The sequence below is a fragment of the Rhinopithecus roxellana genome, chromosome 19, assembly GCF_007565055.1.
Source record: "Rhinopithecus roxellana isolate Shanxi Qingling chromosome 19, ASM756505v1, whole genome shotgun sequence".
NCBI classification, from domain to species: domain Eukaryota; kingdom Metazoa; phylum Chordata; class Mammalia; order Primates; family Cercopithecidae; genus Rhinopithecus; species Rhinopithecus roxellana.
The window spans coordinates 24,560,824-24,579,750 of NC_044567.1; the positions used below are offsets into that span (position 1 = coordinate 24,560,824).

Genomic DNA, 18,927 nt, shown 5'->3' on the forward strand with positions numbered 1-18,927 from the left:
TCCCACACTAACGTCTGGTTGTTTTTTGGTAAAGGATATTGGTGCCATGGGAGGAACTGCTTCACATACTCTCTATATATAGAGTATGTGAAAGAAAGTAAGAATTAGTGAATGGCAATATTCTCTCAGCTTCTGGTTGGTAAAACAAAACAAAACAAAACAAAAACTACATTTTTTGGGCTGTGTATATAAAAATGATGTGCATCTTTCTGCACACAAACACTATTTTGTTTGGTAAAAGTCCTGGATAAATAGTTTCACAGGGCAAAAAATAAAGAAAGAAAGAAAGGAAGGAAAGAAGGAAGGAAGGGAAGGATGAAGAAAGAAGAAAAGAAAGAAAACAAGGAGATCGCTAATTCCAAATGACATTCTATGCTTTATTACCTAAGTAAGCTACCAACCAAAAGAAGCAGAAACAGTAACTAAATAATTCACCTAGGAATGAGCATGTTTCATTGTCTTGTAATGGGTTCATCATCATTAGGCAGTTAATCAGGGGGTATAATTACCTGGATATGCATTTTTATTATTGCTTTTCCAATTAGGGTTGCACCAAAGAAGGTCCAAAAAGGTACCAGAAAGTGTCCACACGTTATTCCAGCCAGATCAAATAGAGGATTTGGAATCTATAAAGAGAAAAAGAAGGACTTCCATATTATAATCCAAAGAACAATTTAATTTTATCATCCATTGATATGTGGTATTCTGCTTTTAGCCTGCTTACACTGCAAAGCAACATATGGGTTCCTTGATCAGTACTGGATTGTTCAAAAGGAGGTTAGGGAAACATTCTAATGTGTCTAGAAGCTGGGTCTTATATTCACCGTAGGTGTTCAATCTGCTCACAGCAAACCAAGGTGTCCTTTTGCTTATATTACTCATGCCTAAGGCACTGTGTGTGTGTGTGCACCCATCACATGAGAACTGGATGGATAAAGTAAGTGGACCTGCAGGAATTTAATCCCATTCAGTTGATTCCTAGCTATTTGGTGTCTGTTTTCTAAGGTGAGGTATGAGTGAAGAAACAGCCTTAAGATTGTTTTAGCAGTGAGGGTTCAAAATCTTTAGCTTGAAATGTGAACATTATTTGGAAAGCACTCATATCATTAACAAACATTCTAATAAATTCTCAAATACAGTTACGGGTGGATGTGCTGTTATTCTCAATGTAAAATATTAATAATTTTTATTTTATTTTATTTTATGGGACACCAAGTCTGAGGGCCATGTGATACAATTTAGAAAGAAGAACGGCCGGGCGCGGTGGCTCAAGCCTGTAATCCCAGCACTTTGGGAGGCCGAGACGGGCGGATCACGAGGTCAGGAGATCGAGACCCTCCTGGCTAACACGGTGAAACCTCGTCTCTACTAAAAAATACAAAAAACTAGCCGGGCGAGGTGGCGGGCGCCTGTAGCCCCAGCTACTCGGGAGGCTGAGGCAGGAGAATGGCTTAAACCCGGGAGGCGGAGCTTGCAGTGAGCTGAGATCCGGCCACTGCACTCCAGCCTGGGGCGACAGACAGAGAGACTCTGTCTCAAAAAAAAAAAAAAAAAAAGAAAGAAGATCAAGTGTGGAAATATGAGAGTACACAGATTCAGATGTTTTGAATACTCAGTCCCACACAAAGAAGTGATTCACAACAAATACCTTTTCCAAACATTCCCACATTTTAAGAATGCTAAAAGACGTTTCATGTAAAAATGCAAAGAAGCCATAAGCTATTTCTGAGCACTTCATCCATTCTTCTCCTACAGAAAGTACTCTGACCTTGTGGCTGTTGGCTGAACCATTAATAAGCCAATTAATTTATATAATTTCATTTTTGAACTTTGAAAGGCTAGTTATTTAAAAAATATTTGTCACATATGGTCTTTAAAAAACACATGATTAAATTAGAATTCAAGTATTCCTTTCTTAGCAACACTTGGATTCAATGACTCATTTTTGTTTTTCTCATCCAAATTCAAATGCTTTAGGATTATTTCATCTCTTACAACCATATAATAATATAATTGACACAGCACTACACCTGCCATTTCTTATATTTGCTCATGTGACTCTCATAACTCTATGAGTTATAACTTTTTTCCTTTATCATGAGGTTCCAACTCATGTTGAAATGAAAATGAATTTAAAGTATTTAAGATATGTAGGCTGGGCACAGTGTCTCACGCCTATAATCCCAGCACTTTGGGAGGCCGAGGTGGGTGGATCACTTGAGGTCAGGAGTTTGAGACCAGCCTGGCCAACATGGTGAAACCTTGTCTCTACTAAAAATACAATAATTAGCTGGGTGTAGTGGCACATGTAGCTACTGGGGAGCCTGAGGCAGGAGAATCACTTGAACCTGGGAGGTGGAGGTTGCAGTGAGCCGAGGTTGCACCACTGCACTCCACCCTGGGCGACAGAGGGAGACTCTGTCTCAAAAAAAACCAAACAAACAAAACAAGGATTTAAGATACGTAAATCAGAGTAGCCATGAGTTAACATCGCTTTACACAGGTTTTATATAAATTCTTCCTTGTTAACTAATACTTGAAACTTTGGAAAAAGACTTCTTATCTATAAATTTGAGGAAAGAATGAAGTCATCCTTATTTGGTTAAATGTAGTTTGTTATATATTCTTTATGGGAAGAATGGATTTTCTCTCTTTTATTCTTACTGATTTAAACCATTCAGGTCTGAAGTCATCACTGCATGATGAAATACTTAAAAGCCAATAAACAAGATGTGAACCTATTCAACAGAAAACAGCTCATTTAATAAGTTGAATTGGGCGGGGTACGGTGGCTCACCTGAGGTCAGGAGTTCAAGACCAGCCTGGTCAACATGGTGAAACCCCGTCTTAACTAAAAATACAAAAAAATTAGCTAGGTGTGGTGGCGGGCGTTTGTAATCCCAGCTACTTCGGGAGGCTGAGGCAGAAGAATCGTTTGAACCCAGGAGGTGGAGGTTGTAATGAGCGGAAATTGTACCATTGTACTCCAGCCTGGGTCACAAGAGCAAAACTCTGTCTCAAAAAAAAACCAAAAAAAAGTTGAATGGGCCAGGTGTGGTAGCTCATGCCTGTAATCCCAGCACTTTAGGAGGCCGAGGCAGGTGGATCACTTGAGCCCAGGAGTTTGAGACCAGCCTGGGCAACATGGTGAGATCCTGTCTCTACTAAAAATACAAAAATTAGACAGGTGTGGGGGCATATGCCTGGCATCCCAGCTAGTAGGGAGACTGAGGCAGGAGAACTGCTTGAGCCCAGGAGACAGAGGTTGCAGTGAGCTGAGATCATGCCACTGCACTCCAGCTTGGGTGACAAGAGGGAGACTCCATCTTAAAAAAAAAAAAAAAAAAAAAAAAGTGAATGATTCACAAAATTACATACCCAATAAAAGTGATAGCATTTTTGCTAATTCAGGAGTATATATGGATCAAAATATAACACTACCACTTAGTAAAAGTTCTGTTTTAATACAATTCACTTACTGAAGCACAGGCCAAAATTCCAAAAAATCCAACTTTCTGTACTAGGTTCTGAACTGCCAGTTTGGCCCGGGAGGCAAAGTCCTGTAAAAAGGCAAATTTAGAACATTAATGAAAAGTAGGAAAAGAAGGAAGATGGTTCTTTCCAAGTTTATTAAAAATCTCACAATTTGATGACACTGATTAATAAGATGAATGATGAAAAAAATCACAGTAGGTTGTTCACTGAAACACAAGTAAAATAATGATAGAATATTATATCCTTAAAGTTAAGCTCTTACCACATTTTAAGAATAAACCAAAACACTGTAACTTTAAATTTAGTATTCTCTCTGGATATTCTAGGGATTAACAAAATATTGTAAAGTAACCATGAACCAATTTATGATTTTGGAAACACTGGCCTACAACATCTACCTTTTCCTCTCTTCTATAACTTGCCAGATTTCATATCTAATTGATAGCAGGGTAGAAATTCATAGGATTTTTCAAGATGGCCAATGAAGACATCTCTACCGATCACTAGCCAGAAGATGGAAAAAAAAGTTATGCGGCAATAACTAAGCATTCATTATCCCAGAAGCAAAAGAACATCCTACATTTGCACAGCTTGTGCTAGTTTTGTAAAACATTCTCACCATGATTTTATTTGAGCCTTCAATAATTCTGGTGTGTAGGTATAGTAGATATTATTATACCCAATCTATAGACCACAAAACTGCAACTCAGAAAGGGTAAGTGATCAAGATCATAATGTCAGTTAGGGACAAAGACAGGACATGACTCAATATTCAGACTGTGAAATCAGTGCTTTTTATTTCACTCTGTTACCTCCTCCCATGCTGAAACATGCATTCGGCTGGCTAGTTCTTTCAGTATGTTGATGCTACAAATATTTTACTTTAATTCTTTTCTGGTTTTGAAATGGCATATATTGGAATCCAAATTCCAATGAAAATAGTTTGTAAGACAAAAAATGAGCTAATGTGTAAATGCTTTTTTTGTGTGTAAATGCTTAATAAAGTCTTCATATCATAGAACCTCTTCCACTCTCTTTAGTCCAACTTTCTTTTTTGTTTTATTTTTTTGGGACAGAGTTTCACTCTTGTTGCCCAGGCTGGAGTACAGTGGGACGATCTCGGCTCACTGGAACCTCTGCTTCCCGGGTTCAAGTGATTCTCTTGCCTTAGCCTTCCCAGTAGCTGGGATTATAGGCGCCTGCCCCCACACCCGGCTAATTTTGTATTTTTAGTAGAGTGGAGGTTTCACCATGTTGGTCAAGCTGGTCTTGAACTCCTGACCTCAGGTGATCTGCTTGCCTCGGCCTCCCAAAGTGCTGAGATTACAGGCGTGAGCCACCGCGCCCAGCCTTTAGTTCAACTTTCTAAAAGACAATAAAGAGAATATAGAAGCTGGACAGATCCATCATAGATAGTAGAAACAAAGTTTAAAGTCAGAAAAGCAAACTAGTTGAAAAATATACTTCTCTAATTGGCACAGAATCTGTGTATCCCCACTTACAAAAACATTTTGACAAATAATACTGTGTAGAATAGTCCTACAAAGTTACCACAGTAGTTAATACTGAAATTAAAGCAAATAAACAAAAAACTTTACTTGTTGAAGATGATGAGAAAATCAAAGAAACCAAACCAATAAACTATATTTAAAAAAAAAGATCAGTCAATATAAACACTTTCAAGTCCAAATACATAGGCTTTCAAAGTTAATCATTAAATCCTACAACAAAATTTAGCAATTTTATAATCTATTTCCAAAGAGATAATTATTAATTTTTCTTTCTGGGATTAGACTTACTTTTTCACTAACTCAGTTATTTTTTTTTTTTTTTTTGTTTTTGTTTTTGTTTTTGTTTTTTTTTTTTTTTTGAGACGGAGTCTCGCTCTGTCGCCCAGGCTGGAGTGCAGTGGCCGGACCTCAGCTCACTGCAAGCTCCGCCTCCCGGGTTCACGCCATTCTCCTGCCTCAGCCTCCCGAGTAGCTGGGACTACAGGCGCCCGCCAGGTCGCCCGGCTAGTTGTTTGTATTTTTAGTAGAGACGGGGTTTCACCATGTTAGCCAGGATGGTCTTGATCTCCTGACCTCGTGATCCGCCCGTCTCGGCCTCCCAAAGTGCTGGGATTACAGGCTTGAGCCACCGCGCCCGGCCACTAACTCAGTTATATCAGATTTAATTTTTTTTTTTTTTGAGACAAAGTTTCACTCTTGTTGCCTAGGTTGGAGTGCAATGGTGCGATCTCGGCTCACTGCAAACTCCGCCTCCTGGGTTCAAGCGATTCTCCTGTCTCAGCCTCCCGAGTAGCTGGGATTACAGGTGCATGCCACCACGTCCAGCTAATTTTTGTATTTTTAGTAGAGATAGGGTTTCATCATATTGGTCAGGCTGGTCTCAAACTCCTGACCTTCCACCTTGGTCTTCCAAAGTGCTGGGATTACAGGCGTTGAGCCACTGCCCCAGGCCTCAGATTTAATATTTTTAAACAACTGAACTACTGCAGCAAAGGGCATTTTCTATTTTTATTTAAATTTCTAGCTGAAGGTTAATTTTTTTCTTAGCATCTATTGCATTAAGTGTGAAGTACTGAGTTTTATTGATTTAAAACCATATAAGAATATATAATCAAATCAGTTTTCCTATATAGCTTATTTTAAAAACAAATTAATTTCTACTTCTTTTATTATATTTTATTATTTACTGCTCCTCTTCACTAATTCTATCCTTCTGCAAAATCCATTTATTTTTAACAATATACACAATTAGCCCCCAAATTACTAAGTTTATAATCCATCTGAAGCACTAAATAAAAACTGGTAAAAAGAAACGTTTTAATTGTCTAAAGTATCAACAGATACTATTAAATTAAAAACTAGTTATGAAATTTTAATTATTATAGCACAATAATTAAATATATAAAATCAGGAAAATGCCTTCCTTTACAGTCCTTAAAATTTTCATAGCAAATCTGCTTTTAATGAGAGGGAAGATTGCATTTTTTTTTTTTGAGATGGAGTCTTGCTCTGTCACCCAGGCTGGAGTACAGTGGCGTGACCTCAGTTCACTGCAAGCTCCGTCTCCCGGGTTCACGCCATTCTCCTGCCTCAGCATCCCTAGTAGCTGGGACTACAGGTGCCCGCCACCACGCCCGGCTAATTTTTTGTATTTTTTACAAAAATACAAAATACTGTGTTAGCCAGGATGGTCTCCATCTCCCCGCGCCCGGCTGGGAAGATTGTATTCAATTGCTAAGAAAAGGTAAAGTAAACAACAACAAAAGCATACAAATTTTATTTTATTTTATTTTATTTATTTTTTTTTTTTTTTGAGGCGGAGTCTCGCTCTGTCGCCCAGGCTGGAGTGCAGTGGCAGGATCTCAGCTCACTGCAAGCTCTGCCTCCCGGGTTTACGCCATTCTCCTGCCTCAGCCTCCCGAGTAGCTGGGACTACAGGCGCCCGCCATCTCGCCCACCTAGTTTTTTGTATTTTTTAGTAGAGACGGGGTTTCACCGTGTAGACCAGGATGGTCTCGATCTCCTGACCTCGTGATCCGCCCGCCTCGGCCTCCCAAAGTGCTGGGATTACAGGCTTGAGCCACCGCGCCCGGCCACAAATTTTATTTTAAAGACAGCACAATTTTTTTTTTTTTTTTTTTTTTTTTTGAGACGGAGTCTCCCTCTGTCGCCCGGGCTGGAGTGCAGTGGCCGGATCTCAGCTCACTGCAAGCTCCGCCTCCCGGGTTTACACCATTCTCCTGCCTCAGCCTCCCGAGTAGCTGGGACTGCAGGCGCCCGCCACCTCACCCGGCTAGTTTTTTGTATTTTTTAGTAGAGACCGGGTTTCACCATGTTAGCCAGGATGGTCTCGATCTTCTGACCTCGTGATCCGCCCGTCTCGGCCTCCCAAAGTGCTGGGATTACAGGCTTGAGCCACCGCGCCCGGCCAAGACAGCACAATTTTTATAAATAAGTTTTCCAAGTCAGATATATGTGGGAATATTTTTCTATCAGCATTAATGTCACCTTTAATAGATACAATTACAGAAAATTAGTTTTTTTTTTTTTTACATTAAATGGTATAGAAAAGATCTACAGGTATTGTATTTAGAAAGTCTAGTGTCCACCTTTCATTTATATTAATTTCCTTTCTTTTTTTGAGTTTGCCAAAGAGCATTATCTTAATTTTAAGGCTTTAGAATTTTCTATTTATTTAAACCAAGTGGCTAAGATTGTGCCATCATTTCAAACTGATGGCATTTTTCTACTCTATAGAATCATACATACATATACAAACTTAAATAGGAAAGAGGTACAATTATACCAACTGGTTTATATAAAGAAAAAAATGATTAAACATTATGCAGATCACCTAATAATATACAAAGATACTTAAGACTACGGAAGATCAAGAAAACATGGTTTAAAAAACGTCCTGAAAACAGGTCAAAACACAGTGATCATTACTAACAAAGAGGAATAACAAGTAAGGAGCCATTTTTCCCTTTTAGGGAAGAGTATCTTTGCTTAACCGCAATTAGGCAAGAACAAAAAACAGACTTCTTGTTCTTTCAGATGCCTGGGTGCTCCTCATTAGTTATCTTTAAGGGAGCTCTAACAATCTTTATTTGAGCAAAAAGAGTTAATCTATCCAAACACGTGAAGCTGAAACCTCCTTTTACCTTTTTTATTTTTTAAATTTGAAGCTGGCATGTATTATAAGGAAAACAAGTAAAGCGTCTTTTTAATGGAGAGCTTTACTTTTTAAAAAGAGTGAAAGTCATCTACTGAAAAAGGATTTCACAAATTTTATTATGTATTTAACATACACAGTGACCATGCTACTTTCAGTTCCCATAATTTTTTTCCAGGTCTTTCACAATATTCTCAGAATTTAAATTACATTATATATCAAATAATCTACAAACATTTACTGAAATTATATTAATACGAAGTATGCACAGTTGTTTTTATTTCAAGAAAATAAACATTAGCATAATATGCAGTTTGATGGAGAGTATTTTCTTGATTTTTTTCCTTGCCAGTGTAATGAAAACAAAACCAGAAAAGCACTGTATTGGTATTTTAGAATAGTAAAATAACTAATGTTTAGATTTCATAAACACGAACGTATTTTATTGTTTCTTATTTTAAATTTATTATTATTTTTTAGTCAGAGTCTCGCTGTTGCCCAGGTTAGAGTGAAGTGGCATGATCTTGGCTCACTGCAACATCTGGCTACCTGGTTCAAGCGATTCTCCTGCCTCAGCAGCTGAGACTACAGGCACACACAGCCACGTCTGGCTAATTTTTTTGTATTTTTAGTAGAGACGGAGTTTCACCATGTTGCCCAGGCTGGTATCAAACTCCCGAGCTTAGAAGGTCTGCCCTCCTCAGCTTCCCAAAGTGCTGGGATTACAGGCTTGAGCCACTGCGCCAGGCCCAAATTTATTTCACTTTTAGTGTCACATGTATAAAACTTACTTATATGGTTTTAACAGCTTTATGTAATAATTTTATTGAAAACATTATTCTTTTATTGTTCAAAATGTTTTATATGTTATGTGCAATTTTGCTTTCCTTGTTGCTCTGTAGTTTTAAAAGTTCTTTGCTTTTCTAAAAACAACTTCAGTATTTTTTCATTATTTGTATAATTTGGCAGCTCTTTCTTATGTTGATTTTAGAATAATATTGTCTATTAACTAAAATATGTATATTCTCACTTGCTTTTATAATGAGAATTTTATTCTATGTATATTGTTAATAAAGTTGACTCTATTAGTCACACAACTACCACCACCAAAAAGCTAAACCAAAACCAAAAAAATCCCTTTTATAAAACTAAAAAAAAATTTAAACAAATTTTGCTGTTTTTAGTCCAAGTAAAAGAAAAAAGCTAAGTAAAAATACACACTAATAATACACAATATTTTTAAGAAAAACTAAATAAAAGTTTACAAACAAATTTTATGTTAGGTATTCAATGTTCCCATTAAATGTTTAAAAAATTAATATTTCATTTAAATAGTTTTGGAGTATTGTGGGAACAATGTAGCATGTCCAATTTGACTAGTTCCTCACATGTCATTTTTCACTTTTTCAAAAATCCATTAACTAAAAACAAACTCCTTTTATCAGTTTCATTTCTCTGTATTTACATTTCACAACTTAAGTGCCTGAGACAACAGTTTCATTCTCCAAGTCTACCTAAATATGAAGCATGCATTTACAATTAGCAATTACAAATCATTTTCTACTTTTCTTCTTTCACAAAAAAAAAAAAAAAAAACCCAATTATAGGTAAATAAATTACCTTTTCTACCACCACCCGTAGTGATTATACATGTAAACAATCATGCTTCTGAAACAGGAGATGCAAGAAACATTTTCCCAAGCACTACAAGACTAATAAAAAAAGTCACAGCAATTCCTTACCACTGAATTTCAAGATTAAATACAGAAAGACAAAGCCTTAAACTATGAATATGCCTGTACCATTGTTGCTTCACACTTCTTTTTCTTAAGAAAGATATTTATGATTGAGAGAGAAGAGAAACTACAAGGATAATAATAATTAGTCTGCAAAATATTAATCTTTGAATCTAATGATGTCAACATGAATGTAAATATACGAAATAACTTTTATCTTCAAACAGTAACAGTAAACGTTTTCATTTTCACGAGGAAGCCATATGAAAAGATATCTTTAAAAACAACAGAAGGCCATATATGGTGGCTCACACCTGTAATCCCAGCACTTTGGAGGCCAAGGCGGGTGGATCACCTGAGGTTGGGAGTTCCAGAACAGCCTGACTAACATGGAGAAACCTCATCTCTACTGAAAATACAAAATTAGCCGGGCGTGGTGGTGCATGCCTGTAATCCCAGCTACTCAGGAGGCTGAGGTGGGAGAATCGCTTGAACACGGGAGGCAGAGGTTGTGGTGAACCAAGACTGCGCCATTGCACTCCAGCCTGGGCAACAAGAGCTAAACTGTTTCTCAAAACAAAACAAAACAAAGCAAACCCAGAAAATTAGCCAGGCATGGTGGCTGGCGCCTGTAATCCCAGCTACTCTGGAGGCTGAGGCAAAAGAATCGCTTAAACCCGGGAGGAGGAGGTTGCAGTGAGCCAAGATCATGCCACTGCACTCCAGTCTGGGCAACAGAGTGAGACTCCGTCTTAAAATAAATAAATAAATAAATAAAATTAAAAAATGAAATAAAAGTAACAGAAAATCCCTGAACATGTAAAACCAATGCAATGTTACTGAAGATAAATGTGTACTTGGTTAGTATCTTATGGAAGTTTAAATTACCTGCCTTTATAACTCATTGCAGTCATGTGTGGCTTAACAACTGGCATATGTTCTGAGAAATGGGTTGTTAGGCGATTTCATTGCTGTGTGAACATCATGCAGTGTATTTACACAAACCTAGATGTTATAGCCTACTACACACTTAGGCTATATAGTACAGCCTACTGCTCCTAGGCTACAAACCTATACAACATGTTACTGTACTAAATGCTGTAGGCAATTGTAACACAATGGTAAGTATATGTGTATCTAAACATGTTTTTATTTTATTTTATTTATTTTATTTTGAGACAGGGTCTCGCTCTGTTGCCCAGGCTGGACTGCAGTGGTGTGATCTTGGCTCAGTGCAACCTCCACCTCCCGGGTTCAAGCAATTCTCACACCTCAAACTCCAGAGTACCTAGGACTACACGTGCGTGCCACCATGCCCAGTTAATTTTTGTATTTTTAGTAGAGATGGGATTTTGCGATGTCGGCCAGGCTGGTCTTGAACTCCTGACCTCAAGTGATCTGCCCACCTTGGCCTCCCAAAGTGCTGGGATTACAGGCGTGAGCCACTGCACCCAGGCTAAATATGTGTTTTTTTGTTTTTTTGTATTTTTTTTTTTTTTACGGAATTTAGCTCCTTGCCCAGGCTGGAGTGCAATGGTGCAATCTTGGCTCAATGCAACCTCTGCCTCCTAGGTTCAAGCAATTCTCCTGCCTGAGCCCGCCAAGAAGCTGGGATTACAGGCGCCTGCCACCACATCCAGCTAATTTTTGTATTTTTAGTAGAGATGGGGTTTCATCACATTGGCCAGGCTGGTCTTGAACTCCTAAGCTCAGGTGATCCGGCTGCCTCGGCCTCCTAAAGTGCTGGGATTATAGGCGTGAGCCAGCGTGCCCGGCATAAATATGTTTTTAAATATAAAAAAGGTACAAATACAATGTGGTATATAAGATATTTTGGGCCAAGCACAGTGGCTCATGCCTATAATCCCAATAATTTGAGAAGCCAAGGTGGGAGGATCACTTGAGCCTAGGACTTCGAGAGCAGCCTGGGCAACATAAGGAGATCAAGTCTCTATAACTAATTAAAAAAACAAATTAGCTGGGTGTGGTGATGCATGTCTGTGTTCCCAGTTACTTGGGATGCTGAGGCAGGAGGATTGCCAGAGCCCAGGAAGTTGAGGCTGCAGTGGGTGGTGATCACACCCCTGTACACCAGCCAGGACAACAGAGCAAGATGATCCCGCCCCTTCAACGTACACACACACACACAAAATAAAAGTATAGTACACTAAATATATAAACCAATGACAGTTCATTTACTGTCAAGTATTATGTACTGTATACACTGTATGTATATAGAATTCAAGCAATTCTCCAGCCTCACCCTCCTAAGTAGCTGGGATTACAGACACGGCCCAGCTAATCTTTTTATTTTTAGTAGAGACGGGGTTTCACCATGCTGGCCAGGCTGGTCTTGAACTCCTGACCTCGTGATCCACCCACCTCAGGCTCCTAACATGCCGGGATTACAGGCATGAGCCACTGTGCCCAGCCTGTATGTGCTATAGTTTTATATGACTGGTAGCATAATAAGTTTGTTTACAACAGCATTACCACAAACATGTAACAATGTGTTGTGCTACATTACCATGTCACTAAGTGATGGGAATTTTTCAGCCCCATTATAAACTGTCAGACATGCAGTTCATCACTGACTGAAAGGCTGTTATGTGGTATATGACTGTATATATTAAAACTACTGATCTAATAATGCTTTCTTTTGCATTTGGAGCTGAAGTGATTTAACAGCCTATATTAAAAGCCTCAGAGCAACTGTTTCAATACTGATTCCTCATGTGTAATGGAAATTTATGTTAAAATATAGTCTATTTGTGAAACTCTTGCGCCACCTAAAAATTAACTGCTGGTTTCTGCGTGCTAGTCAAATATGAACGCCAATCAATGAAAACTATAAAGCTGAAATGGAATGACTTGTCATGATGATGTAATAATTTAAGTTTTTCACCATAGCAGACAATGAGTCTGAAACAATAACTTGCTATTAAGACCCTAATAACCATGTCATTAAATATTTTCTTTTTTTTTTTTTTTGAGATGGAGTCTCGCTGTCACCCAGGCTGGAGTGCAGTGGCCAGATCTCAGCTCACTGCAAGCTCCGCCTCCCAGGTTCACGCCATTCTCCTGCCTCAGCCTCCCGAGTAGCTGGGACTACAGGCGCCCGCCACCATGCCCGGATAGTTTTTTGTATTTTTTAGTAGAGATGGGGTTTCACCATGTTAGCCAGGATGGTCTCGATCTCCTGACCTCGTGATCCGCCCATCTCGGCCTCCCAAAGTGCTAGGATTACAGGCTTGAGCTACCACGCCCGGCCGTCATTAAATATTTTCTAAAATGAAATACATTATACAATTAACTATTATCTTTATAGAAACTGCAATGTAAAATTTTCTGTAATGCAGTTATAACTTCAAATCTTTCTTGAACACAAACTAAAAAGTGTCTTAATCACTATTTTCTACCCATTATCAGGGCTCTATGAGTTATTTTCATTAAAAAATATAGAGCAGTAATCCCAGCACTTTGGGAGGCCGAGACGGGCGGATCACGAGGTCAGGAGATCGAGACCATCCTGGCTAACACGGTGAAACCCCGTCTCTACTAAAAATACAAAAAAAAAAAAAAAAAAAAAAAAAACTAGCCGGGCGAGGTGGTGGGCGCCTGTAGTCCCAGCTACTCGGGACTGAGATCCGGCCACTGCACTCCAGTCTGGGCGACAGAGAGAGACTCCGCCTCAAAAGAAAAAAAATATATATATATATATATATAGAGAGAGAGAGAGAGAGAGAGAGAGCATTAATTTAATTCAAAGTGAACAAAATATTCTTACTGTTGACTTCCTCAACAATATCATTAAAGCAATTACTTATATTTTAATATTGCATATTTGAGTAGGTCCTCTTTAAATAAGTGAAGCTTTTTTTTTTTTTTGAGATGAAGTCTCACTCTTATCCCCCAGGATCTCAGCTCACTGTAACCTCCGCCTCCTGGGTTCAAGCGATTCTCCTGCCTCAGACTCCCGAGTAGCTGGGATTACAGGGGCCTGCCACCACACCAGGCTACTTTTTGTATCTTTAGTAGAGATGGGGTTTTACCATGTTGGCCAGGCTGGTCTCAAACTCCTGACCTCAGGTGATCCTCCCGCTTCGGCTTCCCGAAGTGCTGGGATTACAGGTGCCAAGCCACTGTGCCCAGCCAGGTGAAGCATATTTTTAAGTCACACATTATTTATTGTTATTGAATTATAACATAATAAAGTCACGGGATAAAGACTGTGGTTAGGAAATAAATTCTAGAATTACTAAAAAAGTAGGGATATTGTTGAAATAAAAGTGATTGTAAAAGTAAGAAAATAGTTAATAAATTTTAAATTATTACCTATAAGATGTTGGATAACAAAATGCACACCCATTTAAGGACAAAAAGTGATTAGAACTGAGTTGTGTAACTATTCCTGAAAATGAAACGTTTTAATATCCAGCTGATGCCTTACACAGTTAGATAAAGCCAACTGTAAAATCAGAGGTGGTCACTGGTATTTCTATACATATCAGAAATTAAGGTAAAACTCTACATAATACTGTAAGCAGAATACATCACATGAACACATTTCATAAAAGCAAGGACATTTTATTCGGAAAATAACTTAGAAATTTAGAAGTTTTAAGAAGAGACTATATATAAAACACGCGATATAAACACAAGTTCTCATATCTATCAAAATCAATGTAGGTATAACTAAAAACTACCAGAAGCAAAGAAGGATCTGACTGTTCTCTGAAACAGTAAGAAACATTTATTTTGGCAACTAGCTACATTTATTAAGTACTCAAAAACTGGATGTAACTAGAAATCTGAAAACAAAATTCAGTTTGGGTTTCTGTTTATACTCGTATTTATATTATCTAGGGCAGTTTCATTAAATTAAAATGTGGTGTGAAAATTTAGTTGGTAACAAATTACATCTTGCTTTTTCTTTTCATTTTTTTCTTTTGAGACGGAGTTTCGCTCTTGTTGCCCAGGCTGGAGTGCAATGGTGCAATCTCGGCTCACTGCAACCTCTGCATCCTGGGTTCAAGCAATTCTCCTGCCTCAGCCTCCTGAATAGCTGGGATTACAGCCATGCACCACCACACCTGGCTAATTTTGTATTTTTAGTGGAGATGGGGTTTCTCCATGTTGGTCAGGCTGCTCTGGACCTCAGGCGGACCTCAGGTGATCCGCCTGCCTTGGCCTCCCAAAATGCTGGGATTACAGGCATAAGCCACCATGCCTGGCCTTACATCTCGCGTTTTAATGAACAGAATAATATGGTGAGATCTCATAAGGAATGGAAGCAAATACTGTTTCACGAAACATTTATTCTAGTTACACACAAATTGGGTCTGGGTTGCTAAGCACAATGTATTTTGTACTGTTGGCTACAGTTTAAAAAAAGAAGTAAAAAAGTCATTGATCTAGAGGCAGCTGTGCCTGTAGTAGGTCTCATGATGCTTTATCCAAATTATACCTTTCAGAAATTACGTGAGAACTGATCAACACAAATTGTTTTCACTTATACACACAGGAAGTATATAATCCACTGTGAACACCACACATTTCAGTGTGTTGTGCCAAAAATAGGATGCTATCAACTATTTCTGGGTTAAGATCAGGATTATACGGATTTCTTGATGTATAGATGTATTTCTGTTACCAAATTTACGTGGGCAGGGTGCAGGACAGAATAATACGAGTATTTTTTTAATCTAAGGCATAACATATACAGTAAAGCATACAAATCTAAAATATACATCTTAATGGAAATTTACAACACACCCATGTAACCACTACTAAGATCCAGATATAGAACATTACCAGAACTCCAGAAACCCTGCTGGTGGCACTCCTAGTAATTACTCCCTGCAAAATAACCACTAACATTGGCTTCCATTACCACAGATTTAGCTTTTCCTATTTTTGAACTTTATTTTTTAAATTTATTTTATCATATTTTATTTCATTTTTTTGAGATGGAGTTTTGCTCTTGCTGCCCAGGCTGCAATGGTGCGATCTTAGCTCACTGCAACCTCCTACTCCAGGGTTCAAGTGATTCTCCTGCCTCAGCCTCCTGAATAACTAGAACTACAGGCCCGTGCCACCATACCCAGCTAATTTTTGTATTTTTTTAGTAGAGGTTTCACCATGTTGGTGAGGTTGGTCTTGAACTCCTGATCTCAGGTGATCTGCCTGCCTCAGCCTCTCAAGGTGCTGGGATTATAGGTGTGAGCCACTGCACCTGGCCTGAACTTTATATAAATGGAATTATACAGTATGTCCTCTTTTATGTCTGGCTTCTTTAGCTTAACATTATATTATGCCCAGGTGATTCATCCATGCTGTTGCATGTGGCAGTAATCAATTTGTTGCAGATGCTACATATTATTCCATTGTATAGGTATATCACAATTTATTCTATTGTTGTTGGACATTAGGGTTGCTTCCAGTTTTGAGCTATTATTTTAAAAAACCTTTTTATTTTTTATTTTTCTTTTCTTTTTTTTGTTTTTGAGACAAAGTCTTGCTATGTCGCTAGGCTGGAGTGCAGTGGCGTGATCTTGGTTCGCCACAACCTCTGTCTCCCGGATTCAAGCGATTCTCCTGCCTCAGCTTCCCTAGTAGCTCAGACTACAGGCGCGTGCCACCATGCCTGGCTATTTTTCGTATTTTAGTAGAGACGGGGTTTCATCATGCTGGCCAGGCTAGTCTGGAACTCCTGACCTCGTGATCCGCCTGCCTTGTTTTCCCAAAGTGGTAGGATTACAGGCGTGAGCAACAGTGCCAGGCCTTATTTTTCTTTTTTAAGCTATCTCCTACAGGAAGGAAATTTTGAGTTACTATAAATAACGCTGCTATGAACATGCTTGTACGTGTCTTCTGGCATATCCTTCTGGTGAGTATAGACTTACAAATGGAATTGCTGGATCATACAGTATGTGTATGCTTAACTGTAGTAGATGGTGCCAGTTTTTAAAAGTGACTATAAATCAAACTATTCTTAATATTGCTTCCATTTTGCCAACTGATAATAACTGTCAACTGAAAAAAATCTAAGTGATTTTCCTTTATTCAGATGGTTCTAAAGAGTGTGTCTGTCGGAATTAGCATGAGGATTGAATAAGCTAAAGCAAGAAAATGAGGAATGAATAGCTTTAAATATTTTAAATGCTAAGTTTTTGTTTGTTTGTTTGTTTGTTTTTTTTTGTGAGCCAAAGATTTATTTATTCATTTCTTGCATTTGAAGTACTTTTCGATAACATCCTTGGCCTGAGACTCCTTTCCATAGTCCTTAACTACTACACAACTGCAACCAACCACTTTACGGGGTTTCCCCTCTCTGTCAATTTTACAGAGGCCTACCCATTCTCCTAGTTTCTTGTTGTCATCAACCTTAATTAGGTTGATCTGGTGTTCAGCACAAAGGGCCTCCACCAACTTGACATACATAGGCTCATCACAGTTGGATGCAAGCACACAAAGATGGGCTTGGCGCTTGTCTAAGGCTTTGGCAGCTTCGCGAATTCCACGTGCTAGGCCATCGTGGATGAGGGCGGTCTTCAGCACCTCTTGTAAAGCAGTATTAACGTCCATTACACCTCCAGCAGCAATGCCTTCCTCGGCCATGGCGGTGGGTTACGGGTGAAGCGGAATCTTGAACGCACCCAAGCCTCCGCCTCCGCGCGACTCCGCGGCGGCAGGGAAAGAGCTAAATGCTAAGTTTTAGAAAAACAACTTATAACATTTTGAAAGTTACTTCCAATTTCCTTAGGAAAAGAGAGATAATTGCTTAGAAAAAATATGTACTTTTTTTCTCACACTCAATTTGGGAAGACAAAATTGAAACCTTTTTCAGAAATCAGAATTCTTATTTAAAAGCAATTAAATTTAACTGAATAAACCTGATAACTACTATGTGCAAGGTAATAAGGAATCCAAAGATGAGAACATAGTGATTCGTTCATACATTCATTCAGTATATGTTTAACAAGTGTTTACTACATGCCAAATGTTGTAGGAGCTGAGAATACAACACTAAATCACACTGATAACAATCCAGAACCTCATGGAGTTTATATTCTAGTGGGAGGATGAAAACTAAATAGGACAGTCAGGAAAGGCTTCAGAGGAAAGGTGATCCAAAACATCAGAATTCTCAAGGAGGTGAGAGAGTAGGTCATGCTGACAATCTATGAGAAGGGAGTTCCGGCTGAGGAAGAAGAATCGCTTGAACCTAGGAGCTGGAGGTTGCAGTGACCCAAGATCGTGCCACTGTACTCCAATCTGGACAGCAAAGGTGAAACTCTGTCTAAAAGAAAAAAAAAAAAAAAAAAAAAGGCCGGGCGCGGCGGCTCAGGTCTGTAATGCCAGCACTTTGGGAGGTTGAGGCGGGCGGATCACCTGAGGTTGGGAGTTCAAGACCAGCCCGACAAAAATGGAGAAACCTTGTCTCTACTAAAAATACAAAATTAGCTGGGCGTGGTGGCACATGCCTGTAATCCCAGCTACCTGGGAGACTGAGGCAGGAGAAGGTTGTGGTGAGCCAAGATTATGCCATTGCATTCTAGCCTGGGAGACAAGGGCGAAACTCCATCTCAAAAAAAAAAAAAAAATTATAAAATCTGCCTTGTAGTGCCAACAATGAGTTTACCAAATCCTTCAACACAAGAAAGTAGAAATGGGTGCTATTACTTCTCCTGAATGTTGGTCCTTTAGGAGGAAATTGTTTAGTTATTTACACCTGTAATGATTATTTCACTATGATTACTAATCTTAAAACTCACAAATAACCTAGACATAAAACATTTCTTATATAGTCTAGGAGGAAAAATGAGATGGAAGAAACACGGTTTCAGGAGGCCTTCTCGGGGGCTGGCTCTAGTATTTATTACCATGTTCAGATATAAAGTAAGTTATTCTTAGAAGTTCACACAAGCATACACTGCTCTCTCTCCCTCCTTTTCTTATTCCAGCCCAGTTACCAGCATTAAAATTGGCCAGTCTCTGCAGCTTCCTT

The 18,927-nt window shown here is 38.8% G+C and overlaps 2 protein-coding genes across 3 annotated transcripts in view; both read right to left on the bottom strand.

Annotated features, from left to right (window-relative positions):
- The window catches only part of VMP1 (vacuole membrane protein 1), a 141,966-nt gene that overhangs the window by 34,116 nt on the left and 88,923 nt on the right, over positions 1-18,927 (bottom strand). For both annotated transcript variants that reach the window (XM_010364056.2, XM_030923381.1), the window contains 2 exons: positions 3,480-3,560; positions 510-626 (listed from right to left, as the gene is read on the bottom strand). In XM_010364056.2, the coding sequence (XP_010362358.1) occupies positions 510-626; positions 3,480-3,560 (198 nt within the window). The remainder of the gene's footprint in view (positions 1-509; positions 627-3,479; positions 3,561-18,927) is intronic.
- On the bottom strand, positions 17,105-17,614 carry LOC104662927 (40S ribosomal protein S12). The gene has a single exon (XM_010364055.2). It carries the CDS (start codon positions 17,535-17,537, stop codon positions 17,139-17,141), a length of 399 nt encoding a protein of 132 aa, XP_010362357.2. The 5' UTR covers positions 17,538-17,614; the 3' UTR covers positions 17,105-17,138.